Genomic DNA, 17769 nt, shown 5'->3' on the forward strand with positions numbered 1-17769 from the left:
TATAGAAGAGAGAGACAGATACATATAGAAGAGAGAGACAGATACATATAGAAGAGAGAGACAGATACATATAGAAGAGAGAGAGACAGATACATATAGAAGAGACAGACAGAGACATATAGAAGAGACAGAGAGATACATATAGAAGAAACATATAGAAGAGACAGAGAGAGACAGATACATATAGAAGAGACAGAGAGAGACATATAGAAGAGAGAGACAGATACATATAGAAGAGAGAGACAGATACATATAGAAGAGAGAGACAGATACATATAGAAGAGAGAGACAGATACATATAGAAGAGAGAGAGACAGATACATATAGAAGAGACAGACAGAGACATATAGAAGAGACAGAGAGATACATATAGAAGAAACATATAGAAGAGACAGAGAGAGACAGATACATATAGAAGAGACAGAGAGAGACAGATACATATAGAAGAGAGAGACAGAGAGAGACATATAGAAGAGACAGAGAGAGACATATAGAAGAAACATATAGAAGAGACAGAGAGAGACATATAGAAGAGACAGAGAGAGACATATAGAAGAGACAGAGAGAGACATATAGAAGAAACATATAGAAGAGAGAGACAGATACATATAGAAGAGAGAGACAGATACATATAGAAGAGAGAGAGACAGATACATATAGAAGAGACAGACAGAGACATATAGAAGAGACATATAGAAGAGAGAGACAGATACATATAGAAGAGAGAGACAGATACATATAGAAGAGAGAGAGACAGATACATATAGAAGAGACAGACAGAGACATATAGAAGAGACATATAGAAGAGAGAGACAGATACATATAGAAGAGAGAGACAGATACATATAGAAGAGAGAAACAGATACATATAGAAGAGAGAGAGTTGAAAAGATGGAGACATAGAAGAGACAGAGAGAGACATATAGAAGAGACAGAGAGAGACATATAGAAGAGACATATAGAAGAGAGAGACAGATACATATAGAAGAGAGAGACAGATACATATAGAAGAGAGAGACAGATACATATAGAAGAGAGAGACAGATACATATAGAAGAGACAGACAGATACATATAGAAGATAGAGACAGATACATATAGAAGAGAGAGACAGGTACATATAGAAGAGAGAGACAGGTACATATAGAAGAGAGAGACAGATACATATAGAAGAGAGAAACAGATACATATAGAAGAGAGAGAGTTGAAAAGATGGAGACATAGAAGAGACAGAGAGAGACATATAGAAGAGACAGAGAGAGACATATAGAAGAGACAGAGAGAGACATATAGAAGAGACAGAGACATATAGAAAAGACATATAGAAGAGACAGAGAGAGACTTATAGAAGAGACAGAGAGAGAGACATATAGAAGAGACAGAGAGAGACATATAGAGGAGACATATAGAAGAGACAGAGAGAGACATATAGAAGAGATATATAGAAGAGACAGAGAGAGACATATAGAAGAGACATATAGAAGAGACAGAGAGAGACATATAGAAGAGAGAGAGAGAGACATATAGAAGAGACATATAGAAGAGACAGAGAGAGACATATAGAAGAGACAGAGAGAGACATATAGAAGAGACAGAGAGAGACATATAGAAGAGACAGAGAGAGACATATAGAAGAGACAGAGAGAGACATATAGAAGAGACAGAGAGAGACATATAGAGGAGACATATAGAAGAGACAGAGAGAGACATATAGAAGAGACAGAGAGAGACATATAGAAGAGACAGAGAGAGACATATAGAAAAGACATATAGAAGAGACAGAGAGAGACATATAGAAGAGACAGAGAGAGACATATAGAGGAGACATATAGAAGAGACAGAGAGAGACATATAGAAGAGACATATAGAAGAGACAGAGAGAGACATATAGAAGAGACATATAGAAGAGACAGAGAGAGACATATAGAAGAGACATATAGAAGAGACAGAGAGAGACATATAGAAGAGACAGAGAGAGACATATAGAAGAGACAGAGAGAGACATATAGAAGAGACAGAGAGAGACATATAGAAGAGACAGAGAGAGACATATAGAAGAGAGAGGTGAAAAGTGTGAGAAATAGATGAGACAGAACACATACAAACAAAAACACGCAGATGGCGGCAGCGAAAGGAGAGAGAGAGAGAGAGAGAGAGAGAGAGAGAGAGAGAGAGAAAAGAGAGGCCGAGGCACACGGAGAGACAGACAAACCGAAAGAGCGACGGAGAAAGCAAGAGAAGGACACAGAGAGAAAAGGTAGACAGAGCACCATTACCTTGCTGAAGAAGACGGACCCGTGAGTGTCTGCAGAGTCCACGGTGTCCTCCTCCAGCCAGCTGGGCCGGGCGAAGCTCCGCCGGGGGAAACTACGACCGGTCTGGGAGCCCACTAGACCTGAACGACCCTGAACCACACACACAACCTGGACGTTATGTGGGACAACATCGAAGACTGGCACGTGGAGAGAGACAACTCAACTCAAATATGACTGAAGTAGAGTGCAACATCCACAGATCAACAGAGCGGTCTTTTAAGCAACAAAACAAATCTGTATTTATGTCAGGGACGTAGATACACAACACCATCAAGCATTCATCTGTATTTATGTCAGGGACGTAGATACACAACACCATCAAGCATTCATCTGTATTTATGTCAGGGACGTAGATACACAACACCATCAAGCATTCATCTGTATTTATGTCAGGGACGTAGATACACAACACCATCAAGCATTCATCTGTATTTATGTCAGGGACGTAGATACACAACACCATCAAGCATTCATCTGTATTTATGTCAGGGACGTAGATACACAACACCATCAAGCATTCATCTGTATTTATGTCAGGGACGTAGATACACAACACCATCAAGCATTCATCTGTATTTATGTCAGGGACGTAGATACACAACACCATCAAGCATTCATCTGTATTTATGTCAGGGACGTAGATACACAACACCATCAAGCATTCATCTGTATTTATGTCAGGGACGTAGATACACAACACCATCAAGCATTCATCTGTATTTATGTCAGGGACGTAGATACACAACACCATCAAGCATTCATCTGTATTTATGTCAGGGACGTAGATACACAACACCATCAAGCATTCATCTGTATTTATGTCAGGGACGTAGATACACAACACCATCAAGCATTCATCTGTATTTATGTCAGGGACGTAGATACACAACACCATCAAGCATTCATCTGTATTTATGTCAGGGACGTAGATACACAACACCATCAAGCATTCATCTGTATTTATGTCAGGGACGTAGATACACAACACCATCAAGCATTCATCTGTATTTCGCTCAATAGCAACACACACGCACACACATACTTTGGAATGTACACTCAAAAGGTAGTCTAGTTTCCTCTAACGATCCCCAGTGATGATCAGGTTGGAGAGGAAACCCCACCCACACTTCACCTAACCCCCCCCCCCCGTGCCCGCTCACCCTGAGGAGGTTGGATGCTGCTCGTATACTCATGCGGGCGACAGACTCCCTCTTCCGTTGGGGCAAACGGGCGTAGCCCCCGGAGCGCTGGGAGGTGAAGGAGGAGAGGGAGGTAAACCCCGGGGTGACGGGTCCCGTGTGGGGGGTACGGGGAGGTCGGTCCGTCTCATCCGGGTAACGGAACGCACGCCCCCGAGCTAGGGGGTCCACAATCTGCGGGGGGGGGGGGGGGTGAAATAGAAGCAGACAGACAGGGTACGTTCACGCTGATTAAACAGAAATAATCAAATAAATAAACCAATTAACTGTGACATCGTTAGCTTCATCACACACAAAAAAAAGCTACATTGTAATGCTGAAATCCTGAAGGAGGGGACATTTAAGCTAGCTGGAGGAAATTAAATCATGACAACATTGCGCTCCACAGGAGCTGACACAGAACTACACTGACGGCTCCACATGAAAGCGTTACTGATGGCACAATGACATTCACACATCCATAATCCATCTACTAGGAGTGTTCTGAGTGTGCGTCTGTGTGTGCGTGTGTGTTCGCGTCTGTGTGCAGAGGTGCCAGTCAGCGTGAGCGTAGACACTCGTTATGAAGTCTATGAAGACCCGGGTCTTCATAGGTGTTGACAGAGAGCAGAGGAGAAAGATGAACAAAAAGAGAGAGATTGGGAGAGAGAGAGAGAGAGAGAGGGACAGACAGAAATAAGGGGGCAGAGAGTGAGAGACAGAAGGAGAGAGGCAGAGACAGACAGAAGGAGAGAGACAGAAGGAGAGAAAGAGGGACAGACAGAAATAAGGGGGCAGAGAGTGAGAGACAGAAGGAGAGAGACAGAGAGAGAGAGAGAGAGAGAGAGAGTTGGAGACGAATAAGCAGCCAGGGGCGAATGGGTGTGTTGGAGTCGGTGGAGGAGAGCGGAGTGTGTTGGAGTCGGTGGAGGAGAGCGGAGTGTGTTGGAGTCGGTGGAGGAGAGCGGAGTGTGTTGGAGTCGGTGGAGGAGAGCAGAGTGTGTTGGAGTCAGTGGAGGAGAGCGGAGTGTGTTGGAGTCGGTGGAGGAGAGGGGAGTGTGTTGGAGTCAGTGGAGGAGAGCGGAGTGTGTTGGAGTCAGTGGAGGAGAGCGGAGTGTGTTGGAGTCGGTGGAGGAGAGCGGAGTGTGTTGGAGTCAGTGGAGGAGAGCGGAGTGTGTTGGAGTCGGTGAAGGAGAGCGGAGTGTGTTGGAGTCGGTGGAGGAGAGCGGAGTGTGTTGAGTCGGTGGAGGAGAGCGGAGTGTGTTGGAGTCGGTGGAGGAGAGCGGAGTGTGTTGGAGTCGGTGGAGGAGAGCGGAGTGTGTTGGAGTCAGTGGAGGAGAGCAGAGTGTGTTGGAGTTGGTGGAGGAGAGGGGAGTGTGTTGGAGTCGGTGGAGGAGAGCGGAGTGTGTTGGAGTCAGTGGAGGAGAGCGGAGTGTGTTGGAGTCAGTGGAGGAGAGCGGAGTGTGTTGGAGTCGGTGGAGGAGAGCGGAGTGTGTTGGAGTCAGTGGAGGAGAGCGGAGTGTGTTGGAGTCGGTGGAGGAGAGGGGAGTGTGTTGGAGTCGGTGGAGGAGAGCGGAGTGTGTTGGAGTCGGTGGAGGAGAGCGGAGCGTGTTGGAGTCAGTGGAGGAGAGCGGAGCGTGTTGGAGTCAGTGGAGGAGAGCGGAGTGTGTTGGAGTCAGTGGAGGAGAGCGGAGTGTGTTGGAGTCAGTGGAGGAGAGCGGAGTGTGTTGAGTCAGTGGAGGAGAGCGGAGTGTGTTGGAGTCGGTGGAGGAGAGGGGAGTGTGTTGGAGTCGGTGGAGGAGAGCGGAGTGTGTTGGAGTCGGTGGAGGAGAGCGGAGTGTGTTGGAGTCGGTGGAGGAGAGCGGAGTGTGTTGGAGTCAGTGGAGGAGAGCAGAGTGTGTTGGAGTCGGTGGAGGAGAGGGGAGTGTGTTGGAGTCGGTGGAGGAGAGCGGAGTGTGTTGGAGTCAGTGGAGGAGAGCGGAGTGTGTTGGAGTCAGTGGAGGAGAGCGGAGTGTGTTGGAGTCGGTGGAGGAGAGCGGAGTGTGTTGGAGTCAGTGGAGGAGAGCAGAGTGTGTTGGAGTCGGTGGAGGAGAGGGGAGTGTGTTGGATTCGGTGGAGGAGAGCGGAGTGTGTTGGAGTCAGTGGAGGAGAGCGGAGTGTGTTGGAGTCAGTGGAGGAGAGCGGAGTGTGTTGGAGTCGGTGGAGGAGAGCGGAGTGTGTTGGAGTCAGTGGAGGAGAGCGGAGTGTGTTGGAGTCGGTGGAGGAGAGCGGAGTGTGTTGAGTCGGTGGAGGAGAGGGGAGTGTGTTGGAGTCGGTGGAGGAGAGGGGAGTGTGTTGGAGTCGGTGGAGGAGAGCGGAGTGTGTTGGAGTCGGTGGAGGAGAGCGGAGTGTGTTGGAGTCAGTGGAAGAGAGCGGAGTGTGTTGGAGTCGGTGGAGGAGAGCGGAGTGTGTTGGAGTCGGTGGAGGAGAGCGGAGTGTGTTGGGGTCGGTGGAGGAGAGCGGAGTGTGTGGGAACTAACAAAGGCACCGCGTCTGGTTGTGGCTCAGATGTAAGCCTGCCTCCTGTCAACACGGCGCCCCGCTCTGCATTGTTTAGGGCAGGCAGGGGGTGCACTTCACTTCCCCTTGAGTGGCACTACCGCCACCTACTCTCTGTGATCTCTCCATTCTGAGTAGAGGTCCAAAAGTCGATTGGAATCGGACGTCGGACACCGAGACAGGTGACGATAGCGTCTTGTTAAGTAAAGTTGATTTGAATGTGCAACAAATACAGTGGCCCCGTCGACAAACAGTCCCTATCCCTCGCTCCCTGGGCACTGCTAATACAGTGCATTCAGAAAGCATTCAGACCACTTGACGTTTTTCGTTACAGCCTTATTCTAAAATGGATTAAATAAAAGTTTCCCCTCAATCAATCTACACACAATACCCCATAATGACAAAGTCAAAACAGGTTTTTAGAAACTTTTGCAAAAGTATTAAAAGTTAAAATCAGAAATAACTTCACATAAGTATTCAGACCCTTTGCTATGAGATATCGATATTGAGCTCAGGTGCATCCTGTTTCCATTGATCATCCTTGAGATGCTTCTACAACTCGATTGGAGTCCACCTGTGGTAAATTCAATTGATTGGACATGATTTGGAAAGGCACACACTTGTCTATTTAAGGTCCCACAGTTGACAATGCATGTCAGAGCAAAAACCAACCCATGAGGTCGAAGGAATTGTCCGTAGAGCTCCGAGACAGTATTGTGTTGAGGCACAGATCTGGGGAAGGGTACCACAACATTTCTGCAATATTGACAGTCCCGAAGAACACAGTGGCCTCCAAGTTTGGAACCCCCAAGACTCTTCCTAGAACTGGCAGCCAGGCCAAACTGAGCAATTGGGGGAGAAGGGCCTTGGTCAGGGAGGTGACCAAGAACCCAATGGTCACTCTGACAGAGCTCCAGAGTTCCTCTGTGGAGATGGGAGAACCTTCCAGAAGGACAACTATCTGTCCAGCTCTCCACCAATCAGGCCTTTATGGCAGAGTGGCCAGACGGAAGCCACTCCTCAGTAAAAAGCACATGTGAGCCCGCTTGAAGTTTGCCAAAAGGAACCTAAAGACTCTCAGACCATGAGAAACAAGATTCTCTGGTCTGATGAAACCAAGATTGAACTCTTTGGCCTGAATGTCAAGTGTCACGTCTGGAGGAAACCTGGCACCATCCCTACGGTGAAGCATGGTGGTGGCAGCATCATGTTGTGGGGATGTTTTTCAGTGGCAGGGACTGGGAGACTTGTCAGGATCGAGGGAAAGATGAACGGCACAAAGTACAGAGATCCTTGATGAAAACCTGCTCCAGAGCGTGCTGCCAAAGGTGCTTCAACAAAGTACTGAGTAAAGGGTCTGAATACTTATGTACAATGTGATATTAAATGTTTTTTTTTTCATGTTTAATACATTTGCAAAAATGTCTAAAAACCTCAGTTGAATCCGTTTCAGAATAAGGCTGTAACGTAACAAAATGTGGAACAAGTCAAGGGGTCTGAATACTTCCCGAATGTACCGACCCGGTTCTGTCAGACCTAGGGGCTAGGAGCCTACCTTGGGCATCTTGTTTGCGGCGGGTGAGTCCAGGCCCTGGTCCATGCTGATGGGGAGCTCCGGCTCTCTGTACTGGGCCTTGAGCTTGCCGTAGCGCTGGCTGCAGTGGCGCAGGCTCTTCTTCTGCCATAGCTGCTGCTTGGTCTCACAGTCCTCCCCCACCCCGAACCAACCTGCTGCCTGGGCTGTAGCTTGGGCTGTACCCCTGGCAGGAGGGGGAGGGAGAGACAAGGTATTGGAAGAGCGGGAATGGGGGGGAATAGGAGAGAATAATAACAGAGAGTACAACTTGATTATGTCCAACATTCCAAACAGTCAGAAAAGGAAGTCCCCCGTTATATGCCCCCCTCCCCCATTCTCAAAACCCATTGGATGAGAAAGACAGAGGTCCCTCCCCTCTGACCTTCTTTTCCAATGGGGTTTGAGAAGGAGAGAGGATGCGAAGAGCATGCAAGTGCGATTCTCCCACTGTCTTTTCTCTCTCTTTCCCTTCCGTTTCTCGCTCTATCCATCTACAGCCTCTTTCCACCACCCCAACCCCTTCTCATACAGTACCTCCCCTTTCTTTTTGCCCTCTTCCCTCTATACACCCTTTCAGCTTTACCTTCGGCCCTCCATTAGTTTCTTCCTCCCTTTATTTCTTCCCTCTCTCTTCCCGCTTCTCCCTCTCCCCGCCCCCCACTTACTTGCGTATGCTCTGAGACAGGGAGTTCTGTCTGTGAAAGGCTGCCCTCCTGTCCCCAACACTGTGACCTCCTCCACCACCACCATCAGTACCACTGTCAGACAGAGGACTGGCCTGCTGCAGGCTCTCACTCTTCTTCAGGGACGAACGCAGGGGCTGGACAGAGGGACAGGGGAAAGAGCAGAGAGTCAGTATACAGGTAGGCCTACTGAGTATTATCCTAGCTCAGAGAGTCAGTATACATGTAGGCCTACTGAGTATTATCCTAGCTCAGAGAGTCAGTATACAGGTAGACCTACTGAGCATAATCCTACCTCAGAGAGCCAGTATACAGGTAGACCTACTGAGCATAATCCTACCTCAGAGAGCCAGTATACAGGTAGACCTACTGAGTATTATCCTAGCTCAGAGAGTCAGTATACAGGTAGACCTACTGAGCATAATCCTACCTCAGAGAGCCAGTATACAGGTAGACCTACTGAGTATTATCCTAGCTCAGAGAGTCAGTATACAGGTAGACCTACTGAGCATAATCCTACCTCAGAGAGCCAGTATACAGGTAGACCTACTGAGCATAATCCTACCTCAGAGAGCCAGTATACAGGTAGGCCTACTGAGTATAATCCTACCTCAGAGAGCCAGTATACAGGTAGACCTACTGAGCATAATCCTACCTCAGAGAGCCAGTATACAGGTAGACCTACTGAGTATTATCCTAGCTCAGAGAGTCAGTATACAGGTAGACCTACTGAGCATAATCCTACCTCAGAGAGCCAGTATACAGGTAGACCTACTGAGCATAATCCTACCTCAGAGAGCCAGTATACAGGTAGGCCTACTGAGTATAATCCTACCTCAGAGAGCCAGTATACAGGTAGACCTACTGAGCATAATCCTACCTCAGAGAGCCAGTATACAGGTAGACCTACTGAGTATTATCCTAGCTCAGAGAGTCAGTATACATGTAGGCCTACTGAGTATTATCCTAGCTCAGAGAGTCAGTATACAGGTAGGCCTACTGAGCATAATCCTACCTCAGAGAGCCAGTATACAGGTAGACCTACTGAGTATTATCCTAGCTCAGAGAGTCAGTATACAGGTAGACCTACTGAGCATAATCCTACCTCAGAGAGCCAGTATACAGGTAGACCTACTGAGCATAATCCTACCTCAGAGAGTCAGTATACAGGTAGACCTACTGAGTATTATCCTAGCTCAGAGAGCCAGTATACAGGTAGACCTACTGAGTATTATCCTAGCTCAGAGAGCCAGTATACAGGTAGACTTACTGAGTATTATCCTAGCTCAGAGAGCCAGTATACAGGTAGACCTACTGAGTATTATCCTAGCTCAGAGAGTCAGTATACAGGTAGACCTACTGAGTATTATCCTAGCTCAGAGAGCCAGTATACAGGTAGACCTACTGAGTATTATCCTAGCTCAGAGAGTCAGTATACAGGTAGACCTACTGAGCATAACCCTACCTCAGAGAGCCAGTATACCGCAGGCCATGAAAGTAAAGGGCACTTGAAATGGACTGACTGAATATAAATGGAATTCACGCCATCACTGGTATACTACTGGGCTAAATCGTCCCTTGCGGTGTGTGAATCATTTTAAGATCGTGTAAATCGTGCATTGTCGTCAATGGAACATTTGGACGGAAATGCGTGTTAAGTGCATGATTGTTTTGCTATGATTCAGCCCACAGCCTTCCATTGCCTGTAGTGATTACAACTATCCGGTTTAGCTCAGATCAATCACCTTATTCCAGAACAGAAGTGTAAGAATGGCAGAGCAAGGAGTTCTTTTTCTCAGACTTTTTTTTTTTACAAAACATAGAAGTGATACTAGGAAACACCAGATCATCCTAAAGCTTCATATTTTTCCATTGTAATGTTATTTCAAAGCCCATTCGTGTCTTTAACGGCGACTTGGCTAACGACTTGTGGAGTCACTGTGGAGTTAACGGAGTATTGTAGGAGCCATGTGAGCTGCATGTGTGTCAGCCAGCAGGGGGTGTGCTTAGCTAGCCAGCCTGCGACCAGAGGCTCTTTGTTGGGGAAACACCCCCCCCCCCCCCCACACACACACACACACCCACCCACACACTCACCTACCCACCCATCCATTGTCCCCCACACACACCCTCCCTCCCTCATCCCTTTCCTACACATCCACTCTGCAGGCAGACGCCTAAAAATGATGACCTTTGACAAGTAATGGTGCAGGGAGTGCTTCATGCGTGATTGGAGCAGATCATTTTAGGCTAAATAACCACTTCATCTGAAGGAGTCCCCCGGGGTGCGCCAGGCCAGCCAGACAGAGACAGAGAAGAGATGTGAGTTAACCAGGAAAATGGATACATGTACCCAAAAATTAGCTCATGTAACTACATTAGACCAGATCAGCTGTCAAATGGCCGTTTATGGGTCTTATAGGGGGGAACAAAGTCTGGATTTTGGGGGTAATTATGTCCAGTTCAGAAAAAACCCTGGCCCTATTTATAAAGGCCAAAATGTAATGACAGGAATGTTAACAGGGCATATCTCGGCTTTGCTATAGAGTAGCTAGTCGTGAGTGACCGCACAACACTAGCATGAGTGGACTTGGGGGGGGGGGGGGGGGGTCTGGCTGGTATATGGCTGGCCCAGTGCCCATGACATACTGTGTATGAAGGCAAGGGAGATAACACTTTTACTATAGAGGAGAATGCTTTCAGTTGAGGGCTGAAACTCCTCGACTATTCTACCAACTGTTAAAGTTGGCTTGCCAATTCTTCCCTCTCCTATTGAAATGGCCTTCATCAGAGCATCAACTGCCATTTTCCAAGTACAGAACATGTTCCCATAAAGAGGGGTCAAAGTGGAAAGATCAGGTCAAAAGGGGTACCTGCTTGACCGTTTCAGCTCCCTCTTCAACCCTCTCTTCCTCCTCTGGGGCAGGGATGGCTATGACCAGACTGGGCGGCTTCTTGCTCTTCAACCGGCTGTCTGATTGGCTGCCATTAGGAGGAGGCTCCCCCCCTTCCTGTGACACCATCCTTTCTGAGTTCTGAGGGCAAACGAGAGTAAAATTGATTAATGGCACGTTTGAGATGGAATCTTCTTCAAAGACAAACATTTCTTCTTTCTTCCTCCTTAAAGAGATGTGAAACCAGCGGTGACCCTTTCTTCCTTTCCATTCCTCACAACCCTCATGTCACCTCTATTTCTCCGGAGCCTACAACTTCCACTTTCATTCTCAACCTGCGCAAATGTGGCTCCATTTACAACGACTGATCTACTCAGACACGTCCTACTGAAAAGACAAACAACACTGACAGGCACTTCGAACCATTCAGGATCTAATTGAAGTAGCGACTTTAACACAAACATATTAGCCAAATGACAAAGGACTAGAGGAACTCCTATCTGCAACAAGGAAGGACACATTGCCCTGCTGAAAAGAACCTATCACACGTGTGTATAGGGAAGGGAAACCACTGGATTTGAATACCATCCTTTTTCCATGTAAAAGCCCATCACCTAAACCATTAAAAAAAAAAACACAAAAGTAGCCCTCCACAGCACACACGAATGTTGCGCAACCAGACACCAGCGGTCCCAACACCATAAAATCTATTCCCTGGACATCTCCATCTAACTTTCCTCAGAACTCCACAGATATAGGCTAAAGAATATATATTATATGTGCGCATTTGGGCATGCTACTGTGTCTTAAATACACACATTATATGTAGACTAGGTCAGTGGGTCAAGCTGGAAAGAAACCCTATACGATAACTCTTGTCACAACAGAGGCATAACCCTAGTCTCATTCCCCAGGGTAGCGTTCATTAGACACCAAACAAAAGGAAACGGACTGAAACAGGGAGGGACTACCAGGTTTTGGCCAATAAGAAACGCTCATTCTTGTTTTCTGTTGCAAAGCGTTTAAGCGTTTTCCTTTGCACGCCCTAATGAACAAGACCCAGCAATGTGAGGGAATAGGAGCCTGGCGCACTAGCCTCACTCTTGGGTAACAGTCGCTGACCGGCACTACTTAAACAATATCCATCTCACTGGGGCCCAGTAGGTCCTGAGAGAGAAGCCTGCCTTTTTCCGCCACATACATAACAATATCTGTTGAAGGAAAACACTGCCTGTCCAAGCAAATATGCATTAGAAAAACGGCAGGTGTTTTTTCCCCCATGTTAGTTTGATGAGATCCTGGACGAGACCCCATAAATCAGTTACATTAGCAACCCTGTGTGTTAACAACCCTTCTATGCAATTAGTTAAAGGGCTCTGGAAGGCCTCTACCCTGAATGAGTTAACAATAGGTTTTCTGTAGGGGCTGTGACCTCGTCTGTAGGACGCCAGCCCGGCATTGGACAGAAGCATCGTGGTAGGAGCTTGAATGAATGCATGGTGTCAGGTTAAGTTGAGACTGAGGTGACTGAGACAATAGCTTGTTACTTGACAGTGCTAGTGGGGGTGTAGGCTGAAACATGTCATTCCTAGAAAGCACTCACTCTGGGACACATTTTTAGAGAAAGAGCGAGAGAAAGAAAGAAAGAAAGAGAGATATCGCTAGCCTTAAAATTCTATCTATATATATACCACCCTACGTAATTCTTTGGTCAGTGAAGCTGAAACTTTAATTTGACTCTATACTGCAGCATTTTGGATTCAAGATCAAACACTTATGCATCTAGTTCTGTTATTAGTATTTGGACAAATTCACTTACGGTGTCTTTCAGATTACTTTGTTTCCAAAATAAATGAATGGTAAATCATGTATTGTGTAATTTTGGACTCACTTCTATTGTAAATAAGAAAACAATATTTTTCTGAACAATTCTACATTAATGTGGATGCTACCATGATTACGGATAATCATGAATGAATCGTGAATATTGAGTGAGAAAGTTACAGAGGCATAAATATCATAACCCCCCCCTCCCCCCCAAAATGCTAACCTCCCGTTACTGGTAATGGTGAAAGGTTAGTATGTCTTGGGGGTATGATCTTTGTGCCTGGTATGATCCTTGTGCCTCTCACTCATCATTATTCATGACTAGATTACACTGTTTGGACTTAAGACAGCCTGCCCAAGCATTTTCTATGCAGAAAAATCCCTGTATAGACCTTCCAGAAAAGCAAACTTCAATTTAGTCCTGCAATGATTAATGGACTGACTGCCAAGCCATGTGCACAGGAAGACCATCATGAAGTGTTTACATACCGTAACACCATGCAATAACTATCTCTGAAAGCCACCCCGAGTCCCTCATCTCTAAATGAGATGTTGCTTAAGGACCACAGTGGAAATAAGTCGTCAACCATTGTGTTCACCCTCGAAGATTCTTAAATCAAGTGCATCATTTTGTAGGTGTACCTTCAAGTGATCAAATAAACTAAACGCAACTAAAAATACATTCCATATCAGTACAGAGGCCTACCTTTCTTATCTGCTCAAAGCCACAACCATAATCATGCCTTCCTGTCCCCAGCTTCAAGTCTCCGTTAGAAATCATCATCATCATCGGCCTCTGGACCCCCACTCAGAGCTCAATTAGTCCTCATTCTTCAGGCTTCTTGAATTGTGTCATTGTATCGTTTCAAGATTGCAATATTCCTACAGCGGTATTCTCCCTGGTCAATACGTGTCCATTATAGATCTAGTCAAGGTCCTGAAACCTTGGAGTTGCAATAGCAAAATAAAAAGGGCCTTGGTGTCAACGTCGGGGAACGGCAGCAGGAGGGCAATCAAGCCCGTGGCTGTGAGAGCAGAATAGTACAGAGACACGTTGGGGGATGGGAGAACTCATATGTTCCTATGGGACCGGGTCAGGCCCACACCCTCTCACATAATGAAATATCCAAGGCTTTCACTAATGGAGGGGTTTTAACAGTGTGGTGCCGTGCTTTAGTGGCAGACAGTTGCTAGCCGCACAGTCTGTCAACGTGGAGAAGGCTTTTATCGTTTCCGCCGGGAGACAGTCAAGGAGTGAGTCAGGGTGGTGTTGTTTTGGTCGAGTGGAGAAAGAGAGAGATCAGTCTCATTGTTGACATTGTCTCATTGGGAGTCACATTCTACATGCATGGGCCTATGGAAATAATACTCGCAACGTCTATCCTCTGCATACTGGATTGCCCATCTTTATGTATATCTTTGTGATATGAATCCTATATCTTCAGCCATATCTTAACAATTATGAGTCAATCAATGTCAACACCATCCATAACAGATAATGTAGTGTGGAGATGACAGATTACCAGAACCAGAATAGCCAAAACTCAAAGGTTTTCCCAGATTGCTCACTGAGATTACCCTGTTGATGACAATGAGAGTTTTGACACATCTATTAGGACAATACCTATGTGACTGGTAGCATGAACAACAGTCAACACCTATTCTAAGCCAATACTATAACAATAGCCTGGTTGTCTTGCCAACAGATCTTGGATAGGATAACAATAGGTCAATGACCGACCTGCGATGTGGGTTGGGTTTTCTATAAATTGTGTCATCATAGTTTTTCCCCTCCACAGCCAAAATACATTTAGGGAGATTACCGAGCAACATAGAAGTGATTTTCAGGCAATACTGGAACACTGCGCATCATCATCTGCAGTCCCCAGGGAAACAACAGCTCCAGGATTATGATTTCCTCACAGGGGGGAATTTTTGTGTTGCTGCACATTCAGATGTTGACTGAACATTTACCCAATCGTTAGAGAGCGAGTGAAAAAGCATGATAGTAGCTTCTAGATGGTGGCATAAGGGTATGTTTTCTTGATCAATATGGAACATTTGTAACAAATGATTAACTGAGTCCAGAGGGAGTCTCACTCACACGGTAGTCTGGGAACAGCAGATGTGACAACACAGCCCAAGGCCCAAGGCTTCCACAGTAACTCCCAGCACACGGAGCACAGTACTGTAGATTGTTAGTTCCCAGTCTCTCTAAAACACAGTGTCACAATAGTCTTGTAAAAGAAAAGGTGACAACACAGCTCATGATGCCATACATTGAGTGTACAAAAAATTAAGAATACCTTCCTAATATTGAGTTGCAACCCCCGCCCCCTTTGTCCTCAGAACAGCCTCGATTCGTCGGGAGCATGGACTCTACAAGGATGCCGGCATATGTCGACTCCAATGCTTCCCACAGTTGGGCAGTGGACCATTCTTGATACACACAGAAACTGTTGTGGGTGGAAAACCCAGCAGCGTTGCTGTTCTTGGCACAAACCGGTGAGCCTGGCACCTACTACCATACCCCGTTAAAATCTTTTGTCTTGCTTATTCGCCCTCTGAATGGTGCACATACACAATACTCAATTGTCTCAAGGCTTTAAAATAATTGTATGACCTGTCTCCTCCCCTTCATCTACGCTGATTGAAGTGCATTTAACAAGTGACATCAATAACGGTTCATAGCTTTCAACTGGCCAGTCTGTGTCATGGAAAGAGCAGGTGTTCTTAATGTTCTGTACACTCAGTGTACACACTAATTCCAAGTCCCAGCCCAGTCACACATCCCAGTAATGAGTCACAAATGTGTAGTGACATACCCAGGGTGACAACCATAGTGCTCCTATCACATGACTCATGTATCACGAGCTCCCACACTCCCAGTCTCTCTCTCCACCCCCTCTCTCTGGGGACTTCAAAACTAATCTGTCCAATTCTTTACATTGGGGCCAGTGTTGAGAGTGGAGCTCTTGAAGATGTCATGACTGCGAGCAGGGTCATTGTTATTAGGACACACACACACACACACACCGGTATACATTTTGCAACTGAAAATGAAAAACGTCTTATGGGACAAGCACCAGTTAGCCCCTCCCTGTTTCAGTCTGGTTTCTTTTGTTGGGTGCCTAATGAACATGACCCTGGCCTTAAGTCAATAGCAGATTAGCGTCAATGCTTCATTTCCATACTTGGTGTTTGGTGCCATCGTGTGTTCCTGTACAAGTGTGTGTGAGTGTGTATCCTGCGGAAAGTGCGTGTCTGTCACCAAGCCCCTATAGCCCACAGAGTGCTACTGTTGCATGTTAACGTGACGCCAAGCACAGCTGCCACCGCACACCACAGCCCTGGACACAGGCAGACAGGAATGTGCTTGTTCAGAAATGGCTAGGTTTGGTCGCCACCGGTGATAGCTAGTTACAGTTAGAAGTGGTAATGGCTTAGAGCCAAGTTCCCAAACAGACAAAGGCAAGGGCAGTCGGTCTCATGTTTCACTTTCTGTCATAGGCTTCAATGATGAACAGGTCAGCCCAAATACAGTACAGCCTGGGTGAGTTTAGCTACAAGTACCAGTCAAAAGGTTGGACACACCTACTCATAGAAGGGTTTTTCTTTATTTTGACTATTTTCTACATTGTAGAATAATAGTGAAGACATCAAAACTATGAAATAACACATATGGAATCATGTAGTAAGCAAATAAAAGTGTTATATTAAAGTAGCCAACCTTTGCCTTGATGACAGATGTGCACATTCTTGGCATTCTCTCAACCAGCATCATGAGGTAGTCATCTGGAATCCGTTTCAATTAACCGGTGTGCCTTGTTAAAAACTTCTTATGGCTGCAATCCCGTTAACGGGATTGATATGACAACAGCCAGTGAAAGTGCAGGGCGCCAAATTCAAAACAACAGAAATCTCATAATTAAAATTCCTCAAACATACATGTATCTTATACCGTTGTAAAGGTAATCTTGTTGTTAATCCCACCACAGTGTCCGATTTCAAATAGGCTTTACAGCGAAAGCACCACAAACGATTATGTTAGGTCACCATCAAGCCACAGAAAAACAGCCATTTTCCCAGCCAAAGATAGGAGTCACAAAAAGCACAAATAGAGATCAAATTAAATCACTAACCTTTGATGATCTTCATCAGATGGCACTCATAGGACTTCATGTTACACAATACATGTATGTTTTGTTTGATAAAGTTTATTTTTATATAAAAGTTTACATTGGCGCTTTACGTTCAGTAGTTCCAAAAACATCCAGTGATTTTGCAGAGAGCCACATACATTTTACAGAAATACTCATCATAAATGTTGATGAAAATACAAGTGTTACAAATGGAATTATAGATATACCTCTCCTTAATGTAACCGTTGTGTCAGATTTCAAAAAAGCTTTACGGAAAAAGCAAACCATGCAACAATCTGAGAATGGCGCTCATGAAAACATTTTAATTATCCGCCATGTTGGAGTCAACAGAAATCAGAAATAACATTATAAATATTCCCTTACCTTTGATGATCTTCATCAGAATGCACTCCCAGGAATCCTTTGATTTGTTCGATAATGTCCATTATTTATGTCCAAGTAGCTACTTTTGTTAGGGTGTTTAGTACACAAATCAAAACTCTCGTGCAGATCCAGAACGTCGGACGAAAAGTTCAAAAAGTTATATTACAGGTCGTAGAAACATTTCAAACTAAGTATAGAATCAATCTTTAGGATGTTTTTTTCATAAATCTTCA

The 17769-nt window shown here is 45.6% G+C and overlaps 1 protein-coding gene across 5 annotated transcripts in view; it reads right to left on the reverse strand.

Annotated features, from left to right (window-relative positions):
• Nucleotides 1–17769, reverse strand: part of LOC110485109 (inactive rhomboid protein 2) — a 51040-nt gene that overhangs the window by 21787 nt on the left and 11484 nt on the right. For all 5 annotated transcript variants that reach the window (XR_016485811.1, XR_016485812.1, XR_016485810.1 and 2 more), the window contains exons 3-7: nucleotides 11163–11324; nucleotides 8272–8426; nucleotides 7586–7790; nucleotides 3475–3687; nucleotides 2276–2404 (exon numbers count right to left, since the gene is read on the reverse strand). Coding sequence is in view for 2 of the 5 variants with exons in the window: in XM_090196012.1 (XP_090052138.1) it covers nucleotides 2276–2404; nucleotides 3475–3687; nucleotides 7586–7790; nucleotides 8272–8426; nucleotides 11163–11312 (852 nt within the window). In the remaining 3 variants the exon portion in view is untranslated. The remainder of the gene's footprint in view (nucleotides 1–2275; nucleotides 2405–3474; nucleotides 3688–7585; nucleotides 7791–8271; nucleotides 8427–11162; nucleotides 11325–17769) is intronic.

This window comes from Oncorhynchus mykiss, chromosome 13 (assembly GCF_057628025.1).
Source record: "Oncorhynchus mykiss isolate SJ-2025 chromosome 13, ASM5762802v1, whole genome shotgun sequence".
NCBI lineage: Eukaryota > Metazoa > Chordata > Actinopteri > Salmoniformes > Salmonidae > Oncorhynchus > Oncorhynchus mykiss.